Source organism: Sparus aurata, chromosome 6, assembly GCF_900880675.1.
Source record: "Sparus aurata chromosome 6, fSpaAur1.1, whole genome shotgun sequence".
NCBI lineage: Eukaryota > Metazoa > Chordata > Actinopteri > Spariformes > Sparidae > Sparus > Sparus aurata.
In genome coordinates this window covers 33,285,918-33,306,187 of record NC_044192.1, presented here as the reverse complement: position 1 = coordinate 33,306,187, position 20,270 = coordinate 33,285,918, and the positions used below count along the sequence as shown (strand labels likewise).

At 41.9% G+C, this 20,270-nt stretch overlaps 1 protein-coding gene across 3 annotated transcripts in view; it reads left to right on the top strand.

Annotated features, from left to right (window-relative positions):
* klhdc8a (kelch domain containing 8A) overlaps positions 1-20,270 on the top strand; it is a 43,609-nt gene that overhangs the window by 2,805 nt on the left and 20,534 nt on the right. For 2 of the 3 annotated variants that reach the window (XM_030419521.1, XM_030419523.1), the window contains exons 2-3: positions 2,031-2,098; positions 18,975-19,394. In XM_030419521.1, the coding sequence (XP_030275381.1) occupies positions 19,230-19,394 (165 nt within the window). In that variant the 5' untranslated portion in view covers positions 2,031-2,098; positions 18,975-19,229. Of the gene's footprint in view, positions 1-2,030; positions 2,099-2,130; positions 2,466-18,974; positions 19,395-20,270 lie in introns of those variants that run through there. The other variant, XM_030419522.1, reaches the window with a different exon arrangement.

Here is a 20,270-nt window from a genome sequence, read left to right as displayed (position 1 = left end):
TACAGGAGGAAGAATGACATTTCTTTCTCTTCCTCTGTCCCCGAGGGAAATTGTCACTCTCCTCTACTTTCACACTTGGCTTCAAAGTTAGAAATGTTCAGCTTACAATTGCATAACAATACCAGGTAGCCTTTGTACCCCACTGGTGCCAATCAGAAAGTCCAAGGGACAGACATGGATCCCAACTCTCCTCATTATGGAGCTATGTTTCAACTGTACGATTAAAACAGTATAACAGTGATATCTAGTAAAGGTAGCTCGCTTTTCAATTACAGAATTTGAGAAGCTAAGTGAAGTATTACATTTGAAGGCTGCAGCTTCAATTAAGGTCTACCCACTAGGAAGCAGAAGAATGCCAAAACAAGATCACAGAAAACACAGTTCTTTGATATGTCAAACATGTTATCACCTAAATTGAACACCAGACAGCTAAATTAGATTCAAGATTCAATGTATTTATTTTCATACAACACAGTTTTGTACAGCAGTGTTAGTTGTGGTTCCCTTTACGACCGTCCACGCTAGGGCTGCACGATTCTGGAAAAAATGTGAATCACGATTTTTTTGCTTAGAATTGAGATCACGATTCTCTGGCACGATTTTTTTCACAAAATGTTTATTGCACTGATGAACTTGAACAAAACAAAAAACATGATAGTATGGCAGATACTACTATGCCTCTGCCAAAGCAATGTTTTTTGTTCATTTCAAGTTCTATCATTGGATGAGAAATTATTTTTACACAAATAAAAAAAAAAATTAGTCTCCCAAGATGAGAGGGCATCCTTTTATACCTCATGTTGTACAGTGTTTATTGGGGCCGTATCTTAAGCTAGGTGATATGTGCTAGCTGCTGTGATCGGCTTTCTAAAACGGAGGCGTAATATTCTTCCTTTTCCAAAAGCCGCCTCAGAGGTAGAGGTAAACATGTGACGTGACGTGAAGCCCGACGTTGGGCTGTGAGCAGCTGACAACGAGTTTGTTTTCAAAATAAGAGCTTTACATTACACCCCATTGGAGTTTAGAGCTGGGTTCTTAGCGGGGGGCTTTTAATTTGAAAGCAGCGACCGTTCCTAGATTGTGGCTACAACAACAAGCTAACACAACCATACAGCTAGAGATCCAGGAGACGCTAGCATCTCCCGATCTCAGCGGCTGTCCAGTTGCTCATCTAGCAGGCGAGGCGGAAATAAGTGTACCCTCCGAGGCGGGAAATCGGCGGACCAAAACAGACCCCCAATTTGCTGCCCTCTGTCTAAAACCGCGGACCTAGCCGCTAAAAGGACGGGCAGATTGGCGGCTTGCTGCCCCGTCCAACATACGGCTTCTCACTCACTCCTTCCATACACTTAACTGCAGGCGGGCTTCCGCCACTGAATCACGTGTTGTAAAGACGCTTTACCACAGGTTGAGGGCGGAGGCAGCAGCAGTGCTGCGTTTGGGGGCGCTTCAAAACATCCGGGAGGAAACAGGAGCGTTTGTTTGTGATTCAGCTCGAGATATAAAATGCTTCAGAATCGCTGTGTGTAGATATGAGATCACGTGTATGTGTGAATCGAGATCGCGATTTTTTAACGATTTTTTGTGCAGCCCTAGTCCACGCCTTATCTGTGATCTTCCTGGAGTTATGGCAGCAGGTACCTCTGTATTGCTTGCCAGGGTGAACAGCATTCTTAGTGTTGAAAGTGGGCTGAGAAACGTTTGATAATGAATTCAACATTAGTGCCAGTGTGACACTTTGGTTTCAGCACAACACCAAAACGTGGCTTTTGATATGAGAAAAAAAAAACATGCTTTCATTGACGTCTCAACACGAGCAGCTGTCCAAGAACTCTGCCAAAATTAAGATTCAACAGATGAAAGAATCAAAGTAAATAATAGAACATATAAAGAAACATTCAATAGCCGCTTTTCTAGATAGATTTATATGCTATGCTGTGGAAATACTGCTTAAAGGTCTGTAGAGATGCAGTGTTGACTCATAATTCTCTGTGCTTTAGAGTTTATGGTGTCATCTTTTAACTTTGCAGGTAATTGAATCATAGTGCTGAGAAATCATCCGAGGGTTTCCTGCCTGGGATTCCATCCTGGGGGTACAGTAAGTAGTGTCATCGATTTTCTCTTAGTTGAAGAGCCTCACCTCCTCTCCCAACACCGCCTTTCCACTCCCCTCATTGTCTGTACTTCCTGTCCTCATCCTTTCTTGTTTCGAAAAGCATTGATTACTTTCTTCCTCCCACACTCATAAATACAATTTCAGTCAGTTGCTATGCATGGTGTGCAGCTGTTATCTTAAATCAATGCGGTTCGATGCTGGCCTCAGTAACATCAGCCTGCTCATTGGCTCTTCAGACGCACAGGATGGATCTCAATTCTGTCAAAGTTAGGAGGAAATGAAAAAGTGAGATAGCGTATGTCTGTCAGCCATGTGCTGGTGGGATGATGGGCCATCTCCTCCTGACAAGGTGAGTGACATTTTTAAATTGTGAAGTGGCAGCAGTGCTCCGAAGTCCCAGTTTGATTGACGACTGGAGACTAAGACTTTGTTACATTCCTTCACTGGACAAAACAGTAGATGCCATTCATGTATTTTATACTGACTGAGCAGTGCAATGCTTACATTAGTAGAAAATGTATACTTTATATAACTGATAGCAAAGTTTGGAATTGGGACACAGCTTGTGTTACCCTAAAACCATACACATACATACATGTGATGGCTGCAGAAACATGGCTCCATCCATCTGCCATTGTGCAACCAAAACAGGAAGAGGCATTGTTTTCCCTAGTTGCAATCCCCAGTTAAGAGTGGAACAACTGGAATAACGGGAACGCTAAACTGCAAAAGAAACAAAACCCTGCTGATGGAGGAGGCTAATTAGGAGAAGAGGGAGAGTGGTAGAAACCGAGGTAAAACAAGAGTGAGCAGACAGGCTTTCACTGGAGGGAGAGCGCTGTGTTGTGTCGCAGTCTGTTCCCCCGCTTATAAGTTCTTTCCCTTACCACTATTTGAGACTGTTCAAAACAGGCATTCTTTCTACGTCATCACTCAGTTACAAAACCTCCCTTCTATAACCAAGTGTTTCACTCAGAGCTCTGAGACCGGGGTTTCTAGGTCAAATTGGGATTCTAAAGGTTATTTTTTGCTTTGGACATTAGCCAGGATGCTAGTGGTAGCTATGTTGCTACTGTGTCTTTGCATCAGCGGCTTGAGCAGTAATACCACAGGGAAACACTAGGAGGGGGGAAAGTTGAAAAGTTAAGGTAAGTGATAATAAGGTCTATGCAAACAGTGTAGCTAATGGAAAATGTCAGACTTACAGCAGCTCTAGGAGTAAATGTCCTTAAATGATTTGTCATGATATCATTGTTTTACCCTGTGTTTGTGAATGTGTTAGGTGCACAAATTTGGCAGGGGTTTTGGGGATCCTTCCCCGAGAAAATGTTGTGGCTCTCAATGAAAAAAAATGCGCAATTTGACAATTTTTTAGCATTTCTATTACCATATGTGTGCACACAATTTTGAAAGCTAGAACAGATGATAAATAATGAATGGCCGAAAAAGCTTAATGATTAAAATTACAGAAGAAGTCTACTGGACACACGTAGAGCCATTAGATCTGTCATTTATTCAGGTTTCATTCTTTCCACAGTGGTTTTACATTTATTTGGCTCCGGCGGTGCTGCACCCGAGTGATGGTTGGGAAAACTCTTGATGTTTAGCACAAGAATTTCAATGAATGAATTCCTCTTTTTCACAATGCAGAAGACAAAAAATATGAACCTGAGCTTGAATTTAGTAGTTTTACATGAGAGATTAGTACAAATGTGTTGAAAAAAAGCAATGCTCTTTTCTAGCAGAGTCTGATTTCCTTGTGTATACACAGAGATCTATAATGAATGTTTGGAGACGTTTCAGGCGAAAGATCACTGCATGGCTTATGAATTCCTGTTTGCTCAGCAGGTCCCAAAATAGATCTGGCAGCATCAGCCATAGCTTATAACAAAATAATAGAAAACTTTAATTGCCTCAGGTCAGTCAACTTAGTTTGGATATTCTAAGTGAGTTGCTTGGACTCAACACATTGCATGCTAAAGAGTTAGCATGCAGTAGTGGAGCCGGTGATCTACAGGGACACATAACCCACGTGTTTATGTTCACAGCAAACTGAATGTGAGCAGCCTGGTTTCTGTAGTGTAGGTAGATAAAAGCCATCCAGCCTTCAGGATACACTGTCCAGACCTCCTGCTATCTTACAGTATGATCCACACACACCAAGGAGGTAAACGCACACTTTATGTTTTCTAAAAACACACCTCCTCACCCTGATCTAACACCCTCACTATTGCACAAATGCTCTCTCTCTGAGAGTCAAACCACTCAATCTTAAAAGGGGGGAAATAGAGCTAACACACACATGCACACACACAAACACACACACACACACACACACGCATAAAAGTGCAGTGCTGTGGAAGAACCGTTGGGGAGTTAATTCCAATTCTGCTGACAGTAGATAGGTCTCACCATTATTTCTCTCTATCACATAGTAATTACTTATGAGGCCACAGGGATTATGATGTCCCCAACTCCCCTCTGTAATAGAGCTTGTGCTCCATATAACCCGTTAGCTTTACTACCCGGTCTCTATCACCCCCCTCATTAAGCTGTCCCTCCCTCTCATTATCGGCTCTATGTAATATCCTCCATCCATTAACTTAGCCCACTTCTCCCACTCCTCACCATAACTCCCCCTTCTCTTTCTGCCTCTCCTCCATCTTCCCTCCCTTTCTGTACACTTCTTCCTCCAGTGCTCTTTTCTCCACTCAAGCCTTCACAGCACTGCCACACTGGATCAGCTCACTCTAATTTGACTCCTACACAGCCGTCAGTGAAAGGGAGCAGAACCACTATGCCCTGAATATACGAGTGGTTGAGCTATGCTACAGGGACACCATATAGTACGGGGAAAAACTGAATATACGTTGTCCTTATGTAACCAAGCATGTTCTTTGACGCCGGCACGTCATGTCCGTGCATACATCAAGCTAAGTTCTCTCAGCTCTGCTAGTGTGTTCTTTTTCCTAAACGCCTCTTTCTATTTCCGTCTTGTCTCCATGGCTCCTGGCACAGAAACATGCAAAGCGCAGCCTTGTCTCCAGATCAGCTTTTCCTCAGCTTCTACTGCTTCCAACTCTCACATGAAAACCCATTGTGATGTTTGTGCATCATACAGCAAGAATGTGTGTTGTGTATATAAATGTGTAGTATGAGGTCTTGGTCATGTGAACAGTTGGTGGTCGGGGAAATGATAACCGCTGCCTCTGTTCAAAGGTGGTGGTCTTTGGTGGCTGGTTTGAATGTCGTCCTCTCTGGCCATCCAGAAGCTCTTGCGTGATGACCTTTGACCCCCTCCATGAGGATGCTATGAACAGTTTTTAATCTGGTGTTTAAAGAAAGCTGAATTTGTCTGTTACCAGTGTTTTGTAATGTTGGGTCCCTATCGCCTCACCAGTGTAGTTATCGACTCTGATGTTGCACATGATGTTTATAATGAGTTTCAGCTCATTGGTTAGCTGTCCTATCGGAACTTTGTTGTTTCGGTTGGTCTTTGTTTCCCTCTCAGCACTCTCGTAGCATTGTTTTCGTTGCAGGCAAGAGTTGTTGTTGCCTGTGATATGTTGGGGGAGGAAATGATAGACGTATGTTGCTGCCCAGTGCACTAACATTTCATCTCCATGTCCCGTTTATTATTTTCTTATCCAACCAGTTCAGTTAGGCACTCGGTTTAATTCCCGGCAGCTGTGTTTCCTTTCTCGTGGGCCTCTTACTATATACAATTGACCAGTATCCAGGTTGCTGATCTGTATTTATGACTTGATTTCTCACCATCTCAGCCATTATATTTTTCTTAAGATGCAGCTGGATTTGTGTAAATCCATCTTGTGCCTGTGGCAGAAAACACAAGTGTTTACATAACAAGCATATGAGGAACCACTGGCATGGTTTATAGTGTGTCAGCCAGTGAGAAAAAGCGACTATTCATTTAAAAACAACAGTGGTCGCTGCTAGAGAGGTACGTAGAAGTAGCACACGGAAAGCTTTTTTTTCTCATGGAAAAGATTCTTTCACTCTTCCCTTGACTTACTCAGGTAAATGTCTGATTTACAGACTGGCTCTGCTGGTAGTAGCACTCTCCTACTGATGATCTGATTGAACAAACTTAGACAGATGGTTTGTCCTATTTTTTTCCAAACAGTTTCTAGCAGCTCCATTCCAGATGTGTCACAAACCATCTGGCACACTACGTTGAGAATCCTGGATAAGGCGTTTACATGTACAACATATAACTGATATATACCCAAAAACAACCATGACCAGGATACTAAGGTTCATGTAATTCTACACACAGTTTACACAGGATCTCTTTGACAGATCTCTTGATAAAAGAGATGGGAAGTTGAATTATTTGCACATATTGTTAAACGCAGATTTACAAGTAAGATGCCACCAAGTAATGACGGCCTGTTAGCATCCACCTTGAAGCCAGATTTGTCTTCAGGCAACACCATAACTATGTCAAATTGAATGTTATAATGCCGGGTATGCCTAGCCAGAGACACGTGACAATGGCATAAGCCAGTAAATGAGGTTCGAGGGAGTGAAAACAGGATTCATTAGGATGAATCATTGGATAGCATGAGTGAAAAAGTAAAAATAAAAGTGTGAAAACTTCTATTAATACGGCTTGAAAAGACCATCTGCTTACATACAGTCATTTGCAATACTTTTGTACAATAATTCATCTACAAATTCACATCTTGAAGGATTTTTAAAGTAAGGATTAGACATTTAATCTTACATGAAATTGGCAGTGTTAGATTAGGTGTATTTTCCCTCCATCATGTTCTTGTCCTCTTATGTGTGTCTCCCAGTTATTTCTCTTTTTGTACATTTATAGATGGTCTGTGCATTCATGTACTGGGCTGATAGAGTGACGTGAAAACCAGAGAAGGAGAAAGAAACAGGTGCACTATTCTATCCTCTTAAACATGATGGCACACTTGAGTTGCTACGGTGACAGCATGCTTACTTTCAAAGCATCTGCCAGCTGAATGCAGACACATACACACGCAAATAAAAAGGACAGAAACGCCAAGCCAGGCGGGGAGAAACAGAGTGAGTTGTTTGCCTTTTAAAGGCAGATAAGAGAAACGCCAACTGCTCCACAACAGCCTCGGCCAGCAATCAGCCACAACTGATTTAGTCTCAGCTCTCTCATTACAGGACCTGGAGCCTGCGCTGCCAGATTCAGCCTGTTAATTCACTTCATCAGTACCAATATGGACACAGGAACAGCTGGGCTGGAGCGTTTTGCCATTTCAATCTTGTGTAAAATATGTAAATGACAACATTCACAGTGAGGTGGCCAGGCGCAGCAGCAGAGCTGAAAGAAGCTCTCTTGACAGCAGCAGGTAATTTTCCTGCTCTGTCTTTGGCAACATTATTATGCTGCATTGTTACTTCTCTCACCATAGAGCCTCTCTCTGTTGAGTGTGATTTATTACAGATAGTATGTTTATGTGTGCACAGTAGAGATACGATTAGCAGAGAGAGCAGCCACTGGCTCCATTTGCTCTCTGGGGGCTGAGGGATGCCATCTCTCCCTCTGGCCTATTGATCCAGAGGTCAGCTCAGACTCATGAGGAGAGTCTTGGTCGAGCAACTCTCTGCAGCCCACAAACCTTCAGACTCTAGCTTTCTGCCCCACTCTGTTCAGGTAGCACACTCACCTAATCCCATCCAGGCCATTAGATCAGTCAGAGCTGGGCAGCCAGGTAACACAGAGTTTCATCTAATCTCGTAGCTGACTGGCGGCAGGATGTCTGCAGCTGCTGCTTGAAACAAGGTGGTGATTCAGCTGGCTGAGAGGAGCCGAGTTGTGGATCTTTCTGCCAGAGAGGCTGCATGTGTCCGTGCTGGAATGTGCTGTACGTTCACATGGTGAGAAGAAGAGCTCTTGTGCCCTGAGCTATTATAGCTAACAGGCTGTGTAAATGTCATGTACAGTATACTGTGTTGTCTAAGGCAAAACGGAGAAAATGAGGCCTGCTGTCTTGCAAATCCCATCCAAAAGTAGTCTACAAGGTCCTCCTTTTACTTTGGCTCCACTTTTAGTGTTCAGCTCTCTTTGCTGGAGTGTTCCTGCTCTGCACTCTCCAGACACCACCTGTCAATGAAAACTGTGTAGGCAGTACTTTTTCGCATTGTCTTTAAATAAAGTTGGAGATTCTTTGGGTTACTTTGTTCATCCATGGTCAGTCTTACTGACAGAAACAAGAATTTTTTGTTCTTTGGGAAAGCTCGACCTGAGACCGACTCTTTGTAATAACACTTCATGTATAGAAGCTTTTAGACTGGCTAAAATGATGCAGTTGAATGACACCCAAGATTGCTGACTTCATTAAGCTGTTATGGTTTGTAAATATTTCCTACGACGTTATTGAGATGGGGCTGCCTTGTTTTAGTATTTTCTTTAATAAAGTGATTAAGTAAAGCGCAGAGCACCAAGCAAATGCAGATAAATCACGATTTTAAAAAAAAAATGTAAGTAGCTACGACAAGGACCTTCAAAACATGACAATGGGGAAACACATTTTCTTTAATGCCATACCACCAGATTACAGAGCAGCTTCTTCCCTTAGATTGTGAGACACCGTAATTGAGACACCTGAGCATTCCACCATAAGAATAGTTTGTTTTATGACTTATCCAACCTGCCGTCAATTGGCATCTTGTGCAGGGGTAAAGGTCCTGTCATCCCCACAATAAAATGGTATGAACGGAGGTCCTTGCCCAGGACCACTCTGGGACAAAAGAGATTATGTATGTGTACAGTATGCATGACTAGTAGTGACAAGACCTAGCAAAATCCCAAAACACTGCGGATGCAACCTACTTTTCCCCGATAGTGGTATACTGTGAACAACAAATCCGTACTGCAGTCAGCAGGAGGAAAGCTGGTTAGCTGGTTAGACAATACAACAACCGTACTTCATCTTGAGTTTTAATTATTTCATTTTCAATCGTGGCTTGCAAACCATCTTATAGGTGCATTGCTGCGTCCTATTGGACTGGATCGTAGCAGTAGATTGACAGAAGAAACAAAACCAGATTCTCACTTCATCCTGTTACTCTTAATCAGCCTTATCAATTAGAAATGCGTGTGCATTCTGTGATGACTTTCCTAGCAAATTCCACAGTGTCATAATGTTTTTTCCATAATTTAGTATTGATATAAATTCCCATATTTCTTCATCATATCTGTTGCAATCAATGCGTGTCTGATAGTTTGTGGTTCATCACAGTGTGTGCATGGTCCACTGGGATGCTTGCCCATTGTATGGAGTAAAGTTTACAGTAAATACATGTACTGAAATACTTGAGCTAAAAACAGTTTTGAGCTACATGTACTATGAAAGCTTATCCTTATACTATTAATGGCACGATTCCAGGAATGGTGTTGAGAAAAGTTAGCCTGGAGCCATTTTGTGTAGGTGAGAGGGAGAAAAAATTGAACAAAGGCTGAGGTAATAGTGAAAAATAATCGTATGAAGAAGTGTTTTCTGTTCTCTCACAGGCTGTCAGTGATCAATCAGAAAAAAAAAATTGTCATTAAAGCGTACTTCATAAACATTGGGCACAACTGAGATTCTTGCTTTCACAGTGAGTGCCTGAATACATTTTCTTATCAGTTTCATCACTTATTAGGCAGAGCATTCTGCTGCTTATTTTATAATGTCAGACAGTGAATTCTCACAGAATAAGATGATGTGAAGCTGGGTTTAATTACCATCATGCTCATGTTCTGCATGCGAAGCGTTTTGCTGGATATTCATTCATTCATCCATTTATCTGACTTGATTGAAAATTGAAAATATGAAGAGAAAGCTGGTTTCATGTTAGCTGCTGTTGAACAAGGGTGTTATTTTTTTTTTTTTTTTTATCTCTTTGTCTCTGCACTGGGTGAGAACGTTTTTTTTTCCTTTTCTTTTTTTATTGACTGATTTGACTTGTCAAGACAACGACGACAATGACTGACTAATCAAAGAAATATGGGGAACAACATGTACTTAATCTCTAAGGGTGAGCATTTAAACCCTGGTGTTGCTGCAGTGCTTCATTTTATTCTGACAGCATTCATTTGTGCTGTGTTGAAAGTGATATGATACAAGATTGGACTTAGTAAGACAAACGTACAAAAGACTCAGACTCGAATTAGACATGAGACCCACATGTGTAGTTTCACATGAAATAGTCTCATTCATTTTTTTTATTTGATTTATGAATATCAGCAATTCAATCACTGTGCTTATTTCACAAGCTGATCCTTATTCAAGTGTGATCCTGCAAAACTGTTTGACCGATGACCTTCACTGCAGCTGTGTCATGTGCGTATGAAATTAGCAGGAAATTAACTATATGTCCCAGTCAGCCATTTAATTGAGCCAGCATATACAATGCAACCATTATTAATGTTGTTAAAGGCCAATATGTCTGTGGTGAAAAATGTCTTTTTGGTATAAAGTCAGTGACATTGGCTTATTGAGAAACAGGAATCGTCGTGTGGGTTGAACCTGTTCTCATATCTACCACACAGCTGCTAGTCATATTTACTGCATGGCTTCCTTTTTCCTTTTCCAGTACCGTGGCAGTGTACTGATAGGGGACTGTTCACCAGGATGTCGGATCAAGATGTCACCAAAGTTTTGCAGAAGTTGCAAGTGGACGCATGATATATTCATTGTTGTTATCATCTGAGTCTCAGCGAAGCATCAGGCTGTCCTCATTGGAAAACTAGTAGGCAATCGACCTATTCAGCCGTGTAGGTATAAAATGTTTAGTGTCACATACATGTATCACACACTCAGTGCTCAGTAGAGCTCCCTGCAGCACCCAAACAGACGGAACCTCAGTTGCATCAGTGAACAGAGGATAGTAACAAAATACATTTATGGATATGAGAATGTCTCAGATTATTTATTCATAGGTCTGTAGTAATAAACAAGAAATGCCGTGTCTTCACTTTCCTGTGTCTATCTTTACCTTGCCAAGACTTTTCTCATTCCTAAAGTTAAATGGATCTGTATCAATAGCAGGTTGTCACCATGAAGTAGCTGGCCTGTGCTGAACTTTACCAGATAAGGCTTGTATGAGCCAAAACAGTGCTGATCGTATCAGACCCGGGGAGGTGGAACTGCTATTGGAGCGCTGGGGGACGAATTCCGCATTGTTAAAACCAGGCCAGTGTGAAAAGCTGTTAGCCTGATAAAGCTCAGGCACCTTCTCTGGCATTTTTATACGCACACACATCTAGATAAGTGCACACACATTTCCATTCACGCATGCACGCGCTAACAAATTTTGGCAACTCTGTCGGTGTACTGAGGTCAGCTACAGACTGCAGCACAGATGCGCTATTTGAATACTGCAGACTAATTAAATACAAGTCAATAAATGATCCCTTGCTGAACAGCCTGCGAGAGAGAGGGAGAGAAAGGGTACAGAGAGGATCAGCTGTAGACTAGAATAAATCACACCGAGTGTTTTATCTGACCTCTAAATAATGAAAAATAGGTTACCACTCTAAAAACAACCTTGGTGTAGGAGGTGCCTTTTTTCCAAAATCACAGCCCAACCGGTAAGACGCACTTGAAAGGGAGATTAAACGAGGCTCAGGAAAGGAGGCTGTTTTTAAAAAATTCAAACCATTCAGCAGATTAAAGATCTCAAGCTACATTGTGGTGTTAAAAGCAGTTGCCAGGATGATGGTTCGTAATTTCAAAACCTTTAGTTTATTGTGATGTCCATCAATACAGATTTTTTTTTGTTAACGATTCATGATTTTCACTCACAGATGATCCTGTAAAAACAAGCTGAAACAAATATGCAGATCAGGCACGGGAGCGGCACAGTTTTGGCTCTGGTTATGGAATCTGATTGGGTTTTCACATACTCAGACCACTTCTTACCACACATAAAAGTGCAAACAGCAGTGTTTTGGCTTCAGTTGGCGGATGTGCATTCGCAGACCTTTTCAGAATCCCTCCGAAGCGCTCCAAAACTGCTCTGTGTTTGAGCATCTTTGTAATGTTAACCCCATCTGTTCGGATCAGTACCTGCTATCAGGTTAGGTTTTGAAAGTGGTATCAGGAAGGAAAGAATGTTATTAGTACATCACTACGTAAACACTACATAGTAATGTTGCGTAGACCCAGGGTTTACTAGTTGTGTCAGTAGTGTCACTATACTGGGGTATGGAGGTGTGTGCAAAGCAGGCCAAAAATATGTGCTTGGATTAAAAATAGTGGGTACTGTGTGGGTTGCATCTCTTGCCAGTTTTGATCAGTACCTCTTTTGTCTTTAACAAACATTTTGTATGTAGGTAGTCCATAATTAAATTCTAATCCAGTGTCAAGAGACAGATTACCAAAAATCGATTTCAAAATTGAATCAGCAGTGGCCAGTATTTGCTTTTCCTTATATATTTGTAGTCTCCAAGCCCACGCCACCATTAAAAGTTCTTTGTGCGAAAATTAGTTGATCATGCCTCCAGTTGAGGTCAAATTGCTTGATCAGTGGTAATTGTGCCTTCTCACTGTTTGAGGAAAATCATAGGCTCCAGACTGTCTTCACACTGTAGGAATATCATGTTTTCCAATTCCAATGTAAGGACTATCTTCCCGGGTGTTGCGCTCCAGCTCGTCTTTCAGGCATCTTTTAACTATCTGCAATGGTTGCTGTGGTAACGACCTAGATGTGTGTTATGTATGCTAACCAGTGGTGTGATACTCCAACATAGAACGAAAACAACAAGCTGCCATCTCAGTGGAAATGTGTCCTCAGTCTATGTCACACTCACAGCAGTATGTTGCACAGTACAGTCTTCCGCAGATGATCACTGAATAATGGTACTGTCCCGAGAGTTTTCTAGTCCACTGGTATAAGCTAATTCAAGCTATTACTTAAATAGTTGTCATATGTTTATGATATGAATTCAATTGTTAAAATATATTTTTTGGTGGAAGCAGAGCATGGTTTGAGTTCCAGAGCTGAGAAAGAATGTTTGTTAACACTGAGTTACAGAGAACTACAAAATCGTAATTATGAGCCTTTAAAATATGAATTCTAAAAGCGCACACACAAAACGAACCGCCGTAGAGTTTGAGTTTTTATCTTCTCTGCAACCAACCGCCCAGTGAATACTTGGTCTACTAGTACTCTTCTCATTGACTATCGCAAGTTATACAATGAAGGCTGTGAATGAGATTGACACATCTCTAGAAATCATATTTTGATATTCATCATTATTGTTTATCAGATATTATGTTTTTATTACATTAATGTGGTTTAAATGTAATGGCTGTCACATTTCTTGGAAGCTCTTAATTGCACCAAGTTTATGACCTATTGATAGAACTGTGACCAGGTGGGAAGTACTACTGATTGTAGCCTAATATCAGGCAGAGGAATTCTTGAAAAAAATATATAGGAGCAATATCAGCTTCAGATTATATTGAAACAATGCTTATGATACTGTACTACTTCATAAATTGTGCTATGTTAATCGTGTCATATTGCAACCCCTTCCCCCTGTTTCTGAACAATCTGCTCTATCTAATTGAATGATGAGATAGGTGGATAGCAGCAGACTGTGGTGTAAAGGCTAGTGAGATTGGAGGTGGCAGGGTGGTGCCCTTCTGATTCAAAATGCAGAACTTTGATGTTGCCGGATGGCAGCCACCGCAGCAAAGGCTCACTGTCTGAAAGCCCTTTAAAAGCTTTAGTTCAGACAGAACACTGTCGAGCATGCATTAAGCCTGTTGCTGTTAGCGGCTTCATTCATGCTTCACAATCACCGGCTCACTCATAAGCTGATTGGCTCCCACCTGACTTATAACATCCAAATACAGAGGTGTATTGCATGGCCATAATAACGTGACACTGTAACTCTGCTGGTAAGCCCAAACCAACACTGTTTGCTTCCACAGCTACTTTTGTTATTAGGGGGCCAAGCCCGAGGGGCCGAGGGAACGCATACGCGTTTCCTAGGACCTATCTCGGTCAAACTAAATGCTACAATTCCTTGGTTGCCATGACACTGGGAAGAGATGTGCCGAATTTGGCGATTTTTGGCCACTAGGGGGGCGCTAAAAAGATGGGAAGTTTATATCTTTATACACCGATTTTTACTAAATTTGGTCGGTATGTTGTAGGGCCAATCCTGAGGCCATATCTTGAAGGTGGTCATTACTGGTCAATGTGGGCGTGGCTTACAGCAACAAATCCAAATCGGCACACATTCAGCCTTTTGCTCTTCTGGTATACTTCAATTACAGCGAATACCACAGCTCAGACGTTGGCCTGTGTCTTCACTTTTGCCCCGAGCCGTCATCCTTTGGGCCAACTTCCGTGGGCTCTGCGGTGCGCGGGGTCCGAGTCGCGCAGGGGGGCTTGGCCCCCGTTCATAACTGCTTGCAGTTCTAGTTGGAATTGTAATGATTATCTATGTGTTAATTACTCTTACTCAAAGAACATAATAAATTCACAATGGACAGTTTAAAATATATATCTAGATATAACTATATATATGGATTCAGCAGAACCAGAAATATTGTTTCTTTTTTCCAGGCATTTTGCTCGAGTCACATCACTCGAGGCAACTTAACAAACTTTAGGCAGCTCCCTCTGGAGTCACAAAAGACTTTAGATCATTTTTCTCATATATGCCATGGAACTCACGAAAACTAGACTTGCTTCTGATTGGCGCCTATTCAGGGCACAGAATTAGCACCATTCACCAGCCAAATGCTAAAAAAATATGCGAGTGGCTGGTGGATTTGGGTCACTCACCAGCCAAAAAAAAACCCAATGATTTTATATTGTGTGGCTGGTTAAATTTAAAGATCGACTAGCCTTCTAACCAGTAGACAAAAAAGTTCACTTGGCACCCTGCTCCATTTGCAAAACAATGACTGAAATCCATCCAGTTAGGAGAGTTTGTAGTATTTGAAATAGCAAACCCATCAGCAGTGTTCCTTGATTCTTTCATTTCAACTAATTGAATTACATTTTAACTGAGGAATATTTATTTTGAAACTGTTATTTATGATACATCTGAAAACAACATCATGAAAAATTAATCATATGAGACTATAAATGTGGAAGTTAATTTAATCTGATTCTTTCTTGGGGACGAGTAATGCTGGATTTCTTCCTTCCAGGTCTGATTAATAAGGGATTAACTCACATGGTGGTGCAGTTGGATCCAGTTTAGTCATCTCAAATATTCCAATTTGTCATATCAAATGTTATTACTAGCTGGAATTGTGCCTTGGCTTCAGGTTAGCTTTTTCAATCTCACTATTTGCATTCTGATGTGTTTCAAGTCCATGAGCAGAACGACCAGCAGACTGAGTTCAGATGTTGCTTCTCCACTACAACCTGTTTATCATAAGTGGTGTTTATTGTCATTCAAACTTGGATGGAAGGTTGATAAGACATGATATGAGATTAGAATGCACTTCATTAAGCTTCATTTATCGAATGAAGCTTTCCATGGCCATACATTTAGAGACGGTCCCTTCACAGAAGGAGCTGAGGGAGAGTGACTATGCTACCTAATTAAAAGTTTCAAGTTGGAGGCACGCTGATTGTAAATGACTTCAGATGATGCTGGTGGGCTTACTGTTGATCTCAAGCTGTTCAAGCAGTTAATTAAAAAAAACGACGTGGCGAACCAAATCGGTTACAGATTGCAATTAATGCACTCTGTGAGTCGGGCCGGGAGAGATCTACCCTGCCTCGTTAGCTACCGCACGCCTGCCAGGGTCAGCCTATAGGAAGGCAAGCGCTTTTATTTGTTTCTCATCTTTTTTCATAAGCCATTATTAACAGCAAACCAAGCGATAAGCAATCATGTGCAAAAGAAATGGAAAAAAACAAAAGCTGGGGCCCTTGGGAAAAGCCTAACAGTTGCTATGACAACCAACCCGCACACACTTAAATGGGGGAGATTTTATTTTGAAGGACAGTCCTCTCTTTATCTCCCCGCTTCGTCCTTTTATTCCTCCGTCTGTGAGATGATCAAAGCTACGGCAGGTAGATAAAGCGCGGCAGAGGGAGATGGACAAAGAGGGGGAGAAAAAGGGGAGGGGTTGGGGGTTTGGGGGGGGTGTTAAAAAGATATGTGAAGCTTTAAAGGATAAACTGCTGAGATACTGTGTTAAATCACAGCTGGGTCATTTAACAGCAACTACATTTTCACTTACATCTCGTCCCTGTGACCTCCTCAAAACACACCTGACTTTGGCATTAATGGCTGGTCTTACTCCTCCTTGTATGACAGATGAGGCTGTGAATCAGGGTGCGTTTAAGGTGAAGTGGTCAGAATTAGGTTTGCAGTGCATGGCGGGTTTATTCTGGGTGCTTCCTCCCACATCGATGACAGATTTCCTCCCTCGTTCTACCCTGGAAACCGTACGTGGGCAGGAGAAGTGGGTTACACGCAGGAAACAGAGAGCTCCTGAGGGATGACACAGGAAAAAACAACAGCGGCGCCTGACATCACAATGTCAGCGAAGGAAACTTAAACACGAGAGACGCCACGTTCAGTTCCACTAGATAACAGCTGCTACTCATCTGAGCAGAGATTGGAAGAGGAGGATGTTTTGATTCACAGTTACACACACAGGCGAAGTGATGTAGCGTTAAAGGGGAAGGTGGGTAAACTGGAAGTTGTCGTCAGTGATTGGCATACTGCAAAACTATTTCACGAGGTGCACGGCACTCATTGGACTTCCAATCCAGTATCCTCACTAAGTGTTTAGCATCAGTCTTTAAATAGGAAGATGAGACCTTGGAGCAGCTCCAAGGCTGGATGGTTTATTTTAATGAGAAGCATGTCTGGTTAAAATAATCTGAGCAAACAAATGAACCCAGCGACATAACAATGGAATTTATTAATTGAGTTTGGTGTTGGTGGTTGAACACAGGGCGTTGGAATTGTAAGCTAAAGTTTCTGACTTGTGTTGGACTTCAATAACCATGATGATGCCCATTTTCCTCTTAGAATAAGTACATCTTTAGACTACAGAATGAATAAAACCAAAGTGATCTTGTGTCTTCCAATAGCCTTCTCCTGCATCGATAGGTTCGTACAGCAGACTGATACTTGAACGATATGAGATCTATCAGAGTATTAAAAAAACGTCTTTTCTGCAAAACAACTGATGATGGGTTTACAGTTTACTCTCATTTGTATTCCTGTCTATGTGTTGTTGTTGTTGAAGAAGTGTTCGGTCTTTAAAGTGCTTGTCTCTGTGGCCTAGAAGTCTTGGATGTGTACCATGCAATCCAATGTTCTTGAGTTCATTCATGCTTGGGTCTCTTGTTGCATGTCCTGTCCTTTTCTCCTCTACACAGCTATTCTGTCAATTAACAAGATGTTTTTTTAGTATAAGTATGGGAGCATTATCTGCCAATAGTAATTATGAAAATAGTGTTTTCCTGGTCTATCTGATCATTGTCGTTGATTGTAATTACTGAACCGCTGGGTAGTGTAATCCATCCAACATAATTTTTTCATGTTGAAGTTCCTGTGTTCTTTCTTGTTCGACACTTAAGCCTCTGAGGATGATGTATAATCACACAATTCAAATGCGCAGAAGATAATATCCCTGTAATATTCTCATATTCAAATCAAAATAAATGATGTTAAGTTTTGATTGTAACCAGGCTCCCGTGGTGCTCAGTGACATTGTGATACCTTTTATAGCGTTGCAGTAATTTCTGGTGCCCTTTTGTACATTTTCATTTGGTCAGCAACAATTTCTGTTAGTTAGAGGCGTCAATTTATGCATCTCCTCAAAACTCAAAAAGGATCATTTTAAGCTTAAGTTGAAACAGTTTTTAAAGAGGGAACAGTTTTGGGTCATTTCTTTTTGTCATTGTTTGGGTTTTGTGCTGTTTTCTGTGTATTTTCTGCAAGGATGCATGGTGGAACATTTTGCTTTTCATTTTGGCGTGCATGTTAACAGGTTAGAGCAGCCACACTGCCAACTTCAGTCGTGCTTCTCAGGCGCGTGCCGAGCGAGGCTGCAACGGTGCGTTATCTAGAGATTCGTAGTCTAGCCTATTTTTACCGCAGCACACGCTTGGCTCCCGGCAAAAATAGACCTGTGGACAGTCATCTCGACATCATGCCATCATTTGACAACAGCTTTAATGTCTGTATCTGTAGAATATTTCAAAACAGGTTAAGGGCAGTCTTTTTCCTGTGCGCACTTCTTTTATCTCTCTCCCTCCCTCCCACTCTTCCCCCCTTCTTTTCCGCTCATTGAACGAGGTTAAAGGAAAATTACATCATCATATTTATTGATAATTATCAAAGGCAAACTCCACGTGAAAAGATAAGGCAGACAGGAGCAATGCAGCCGTCACGCACATCACAAATAGCCAGTGTGGACAAAGCATTAGGTTGTGGTATGTGGCATTGATCCATGCCATATACCTGCAATCTATAGAAATAAACATTTTTGCCATCATTTTATATAATTATTATGTTTTATTTATATGCCAATGATCTACCAGTTATTTACTCAATTTATTAATTTATTATTTCGTTTTTTGTAAGCAAGCGAATCGGTTCAGAAATACCCAGGTACCCTTACATTAGACCTGTTCATATGTACTAAAGAAATTGTACTACTTTGTACAAAGTACTGCTGGTGTTGGTGTTTCCTCTGCTTAATGTACTAGAAAGCATCCCAATCTTTGCTTGTAGGCTACTGTAAAAATCCACTCTTGTAACTAAGCAGATAGTTGCCACACTGTTCTTCGATGAAGAATATATCGATGCTGCTCTGCTGTACGTTGCACTGCTCAACCCATTTTAATTTCATATCTTCTTCAGGCCCTGCGTGAGGCGGCAGAGCATCCCCAGGAGAGGAGAGTTCAGCCTGGCCTATAACTGATCCAACACTCCCACCACTCAACTCTGCTTCACCTCACCAATAACGGACCTCCCCCTCAACCTGGGGCCTTAACTCCAGTCTCCCGCGCCCCTACGCCTCTGTCTTCAGCTCATCTCAGCTCCTCCTGATCAATCACCAAATCTTTCTTGACTCTGGCCTTCCTCCGCCCTCGTCCCTCTCTCTCTCTGTGAGACATGGCGGTACCTTCAGCCCACGAGTTTCACTGGCAGAGCCTAGCGCGACTGCCCAGCGGACGTGTCTACCATACTCTGTCTGAGGTGGGGGGGCAGATGTACATGCTAGGGGGATGTGACGCTGCAGGGAGGCCCTGCCCAACCATGGAGCTCTACTCCCCCGAGGTACAAAACTATCTGATGTTTCTTTCTTCCCCCAGTTAAGAACAGGCATGTAAAACTGCAAAAAAAGTTTAACAATTTCTATTTTTTCATAGTGAAAATAACTCCACACAATCACACATACGCGCAAATTAGACGTGAGAAAAGTTGAGAAAAGTCCCAAATGTACTGAATAACAGAAAGAGGGGGATAAAGCTGACATATTAGAATTTCTTGGCAAATCAACAGCTAAGTACTATCTGCACAGAAGCTGCAGTTCCCCACAGTGTAAATGTATGATGATTTATTGAAATCCCCCTGAAGATATTGTCTTGACATTTGAAGGAAACTGACTGTATATGAGACATGAATCCCTGCACTGAGGAGGTGAACCAAATATGAAAAGTCAAACTGAAACCCAGAAAAAGGCTTGTTAAACACAGTTAACACTGGTGACTGCAACAGAAGCTGAAATGTTCCCTGACATATTGGTGTTCTGTCCTGTGGGCTGCCGATTTGCTTGTCACATGTGAGATAGAGTTTGCCGTTCTTGGTATTATAACCATAACACATTATTTGTAGTGTGATAGTATGATGTGGGGCTGTATGAGGACTTGAGGTACAGCAGGCACAGCAGCGCTTGTGTAGGAATACGGAAGCTGTACGGTTGAGGAAATAGTGGTGCCAAAGGAAAGGGCTGTCAGTCGGAAACATAAAGCACCAAAAATGTTCAAAATATAGTGTACACTCTAGTGATAGACCGATACATCGGCGGATTTTTGCGTTTTTTACGTGCATCGACATCGGGCGATGCGGGCTGCTGCGTTCGCCGATCCGGCATTATTTACAGACAGGCGTCCACAGGCAGCTCCGTGTTGCTGGAGACGCTGCAAGAAATGG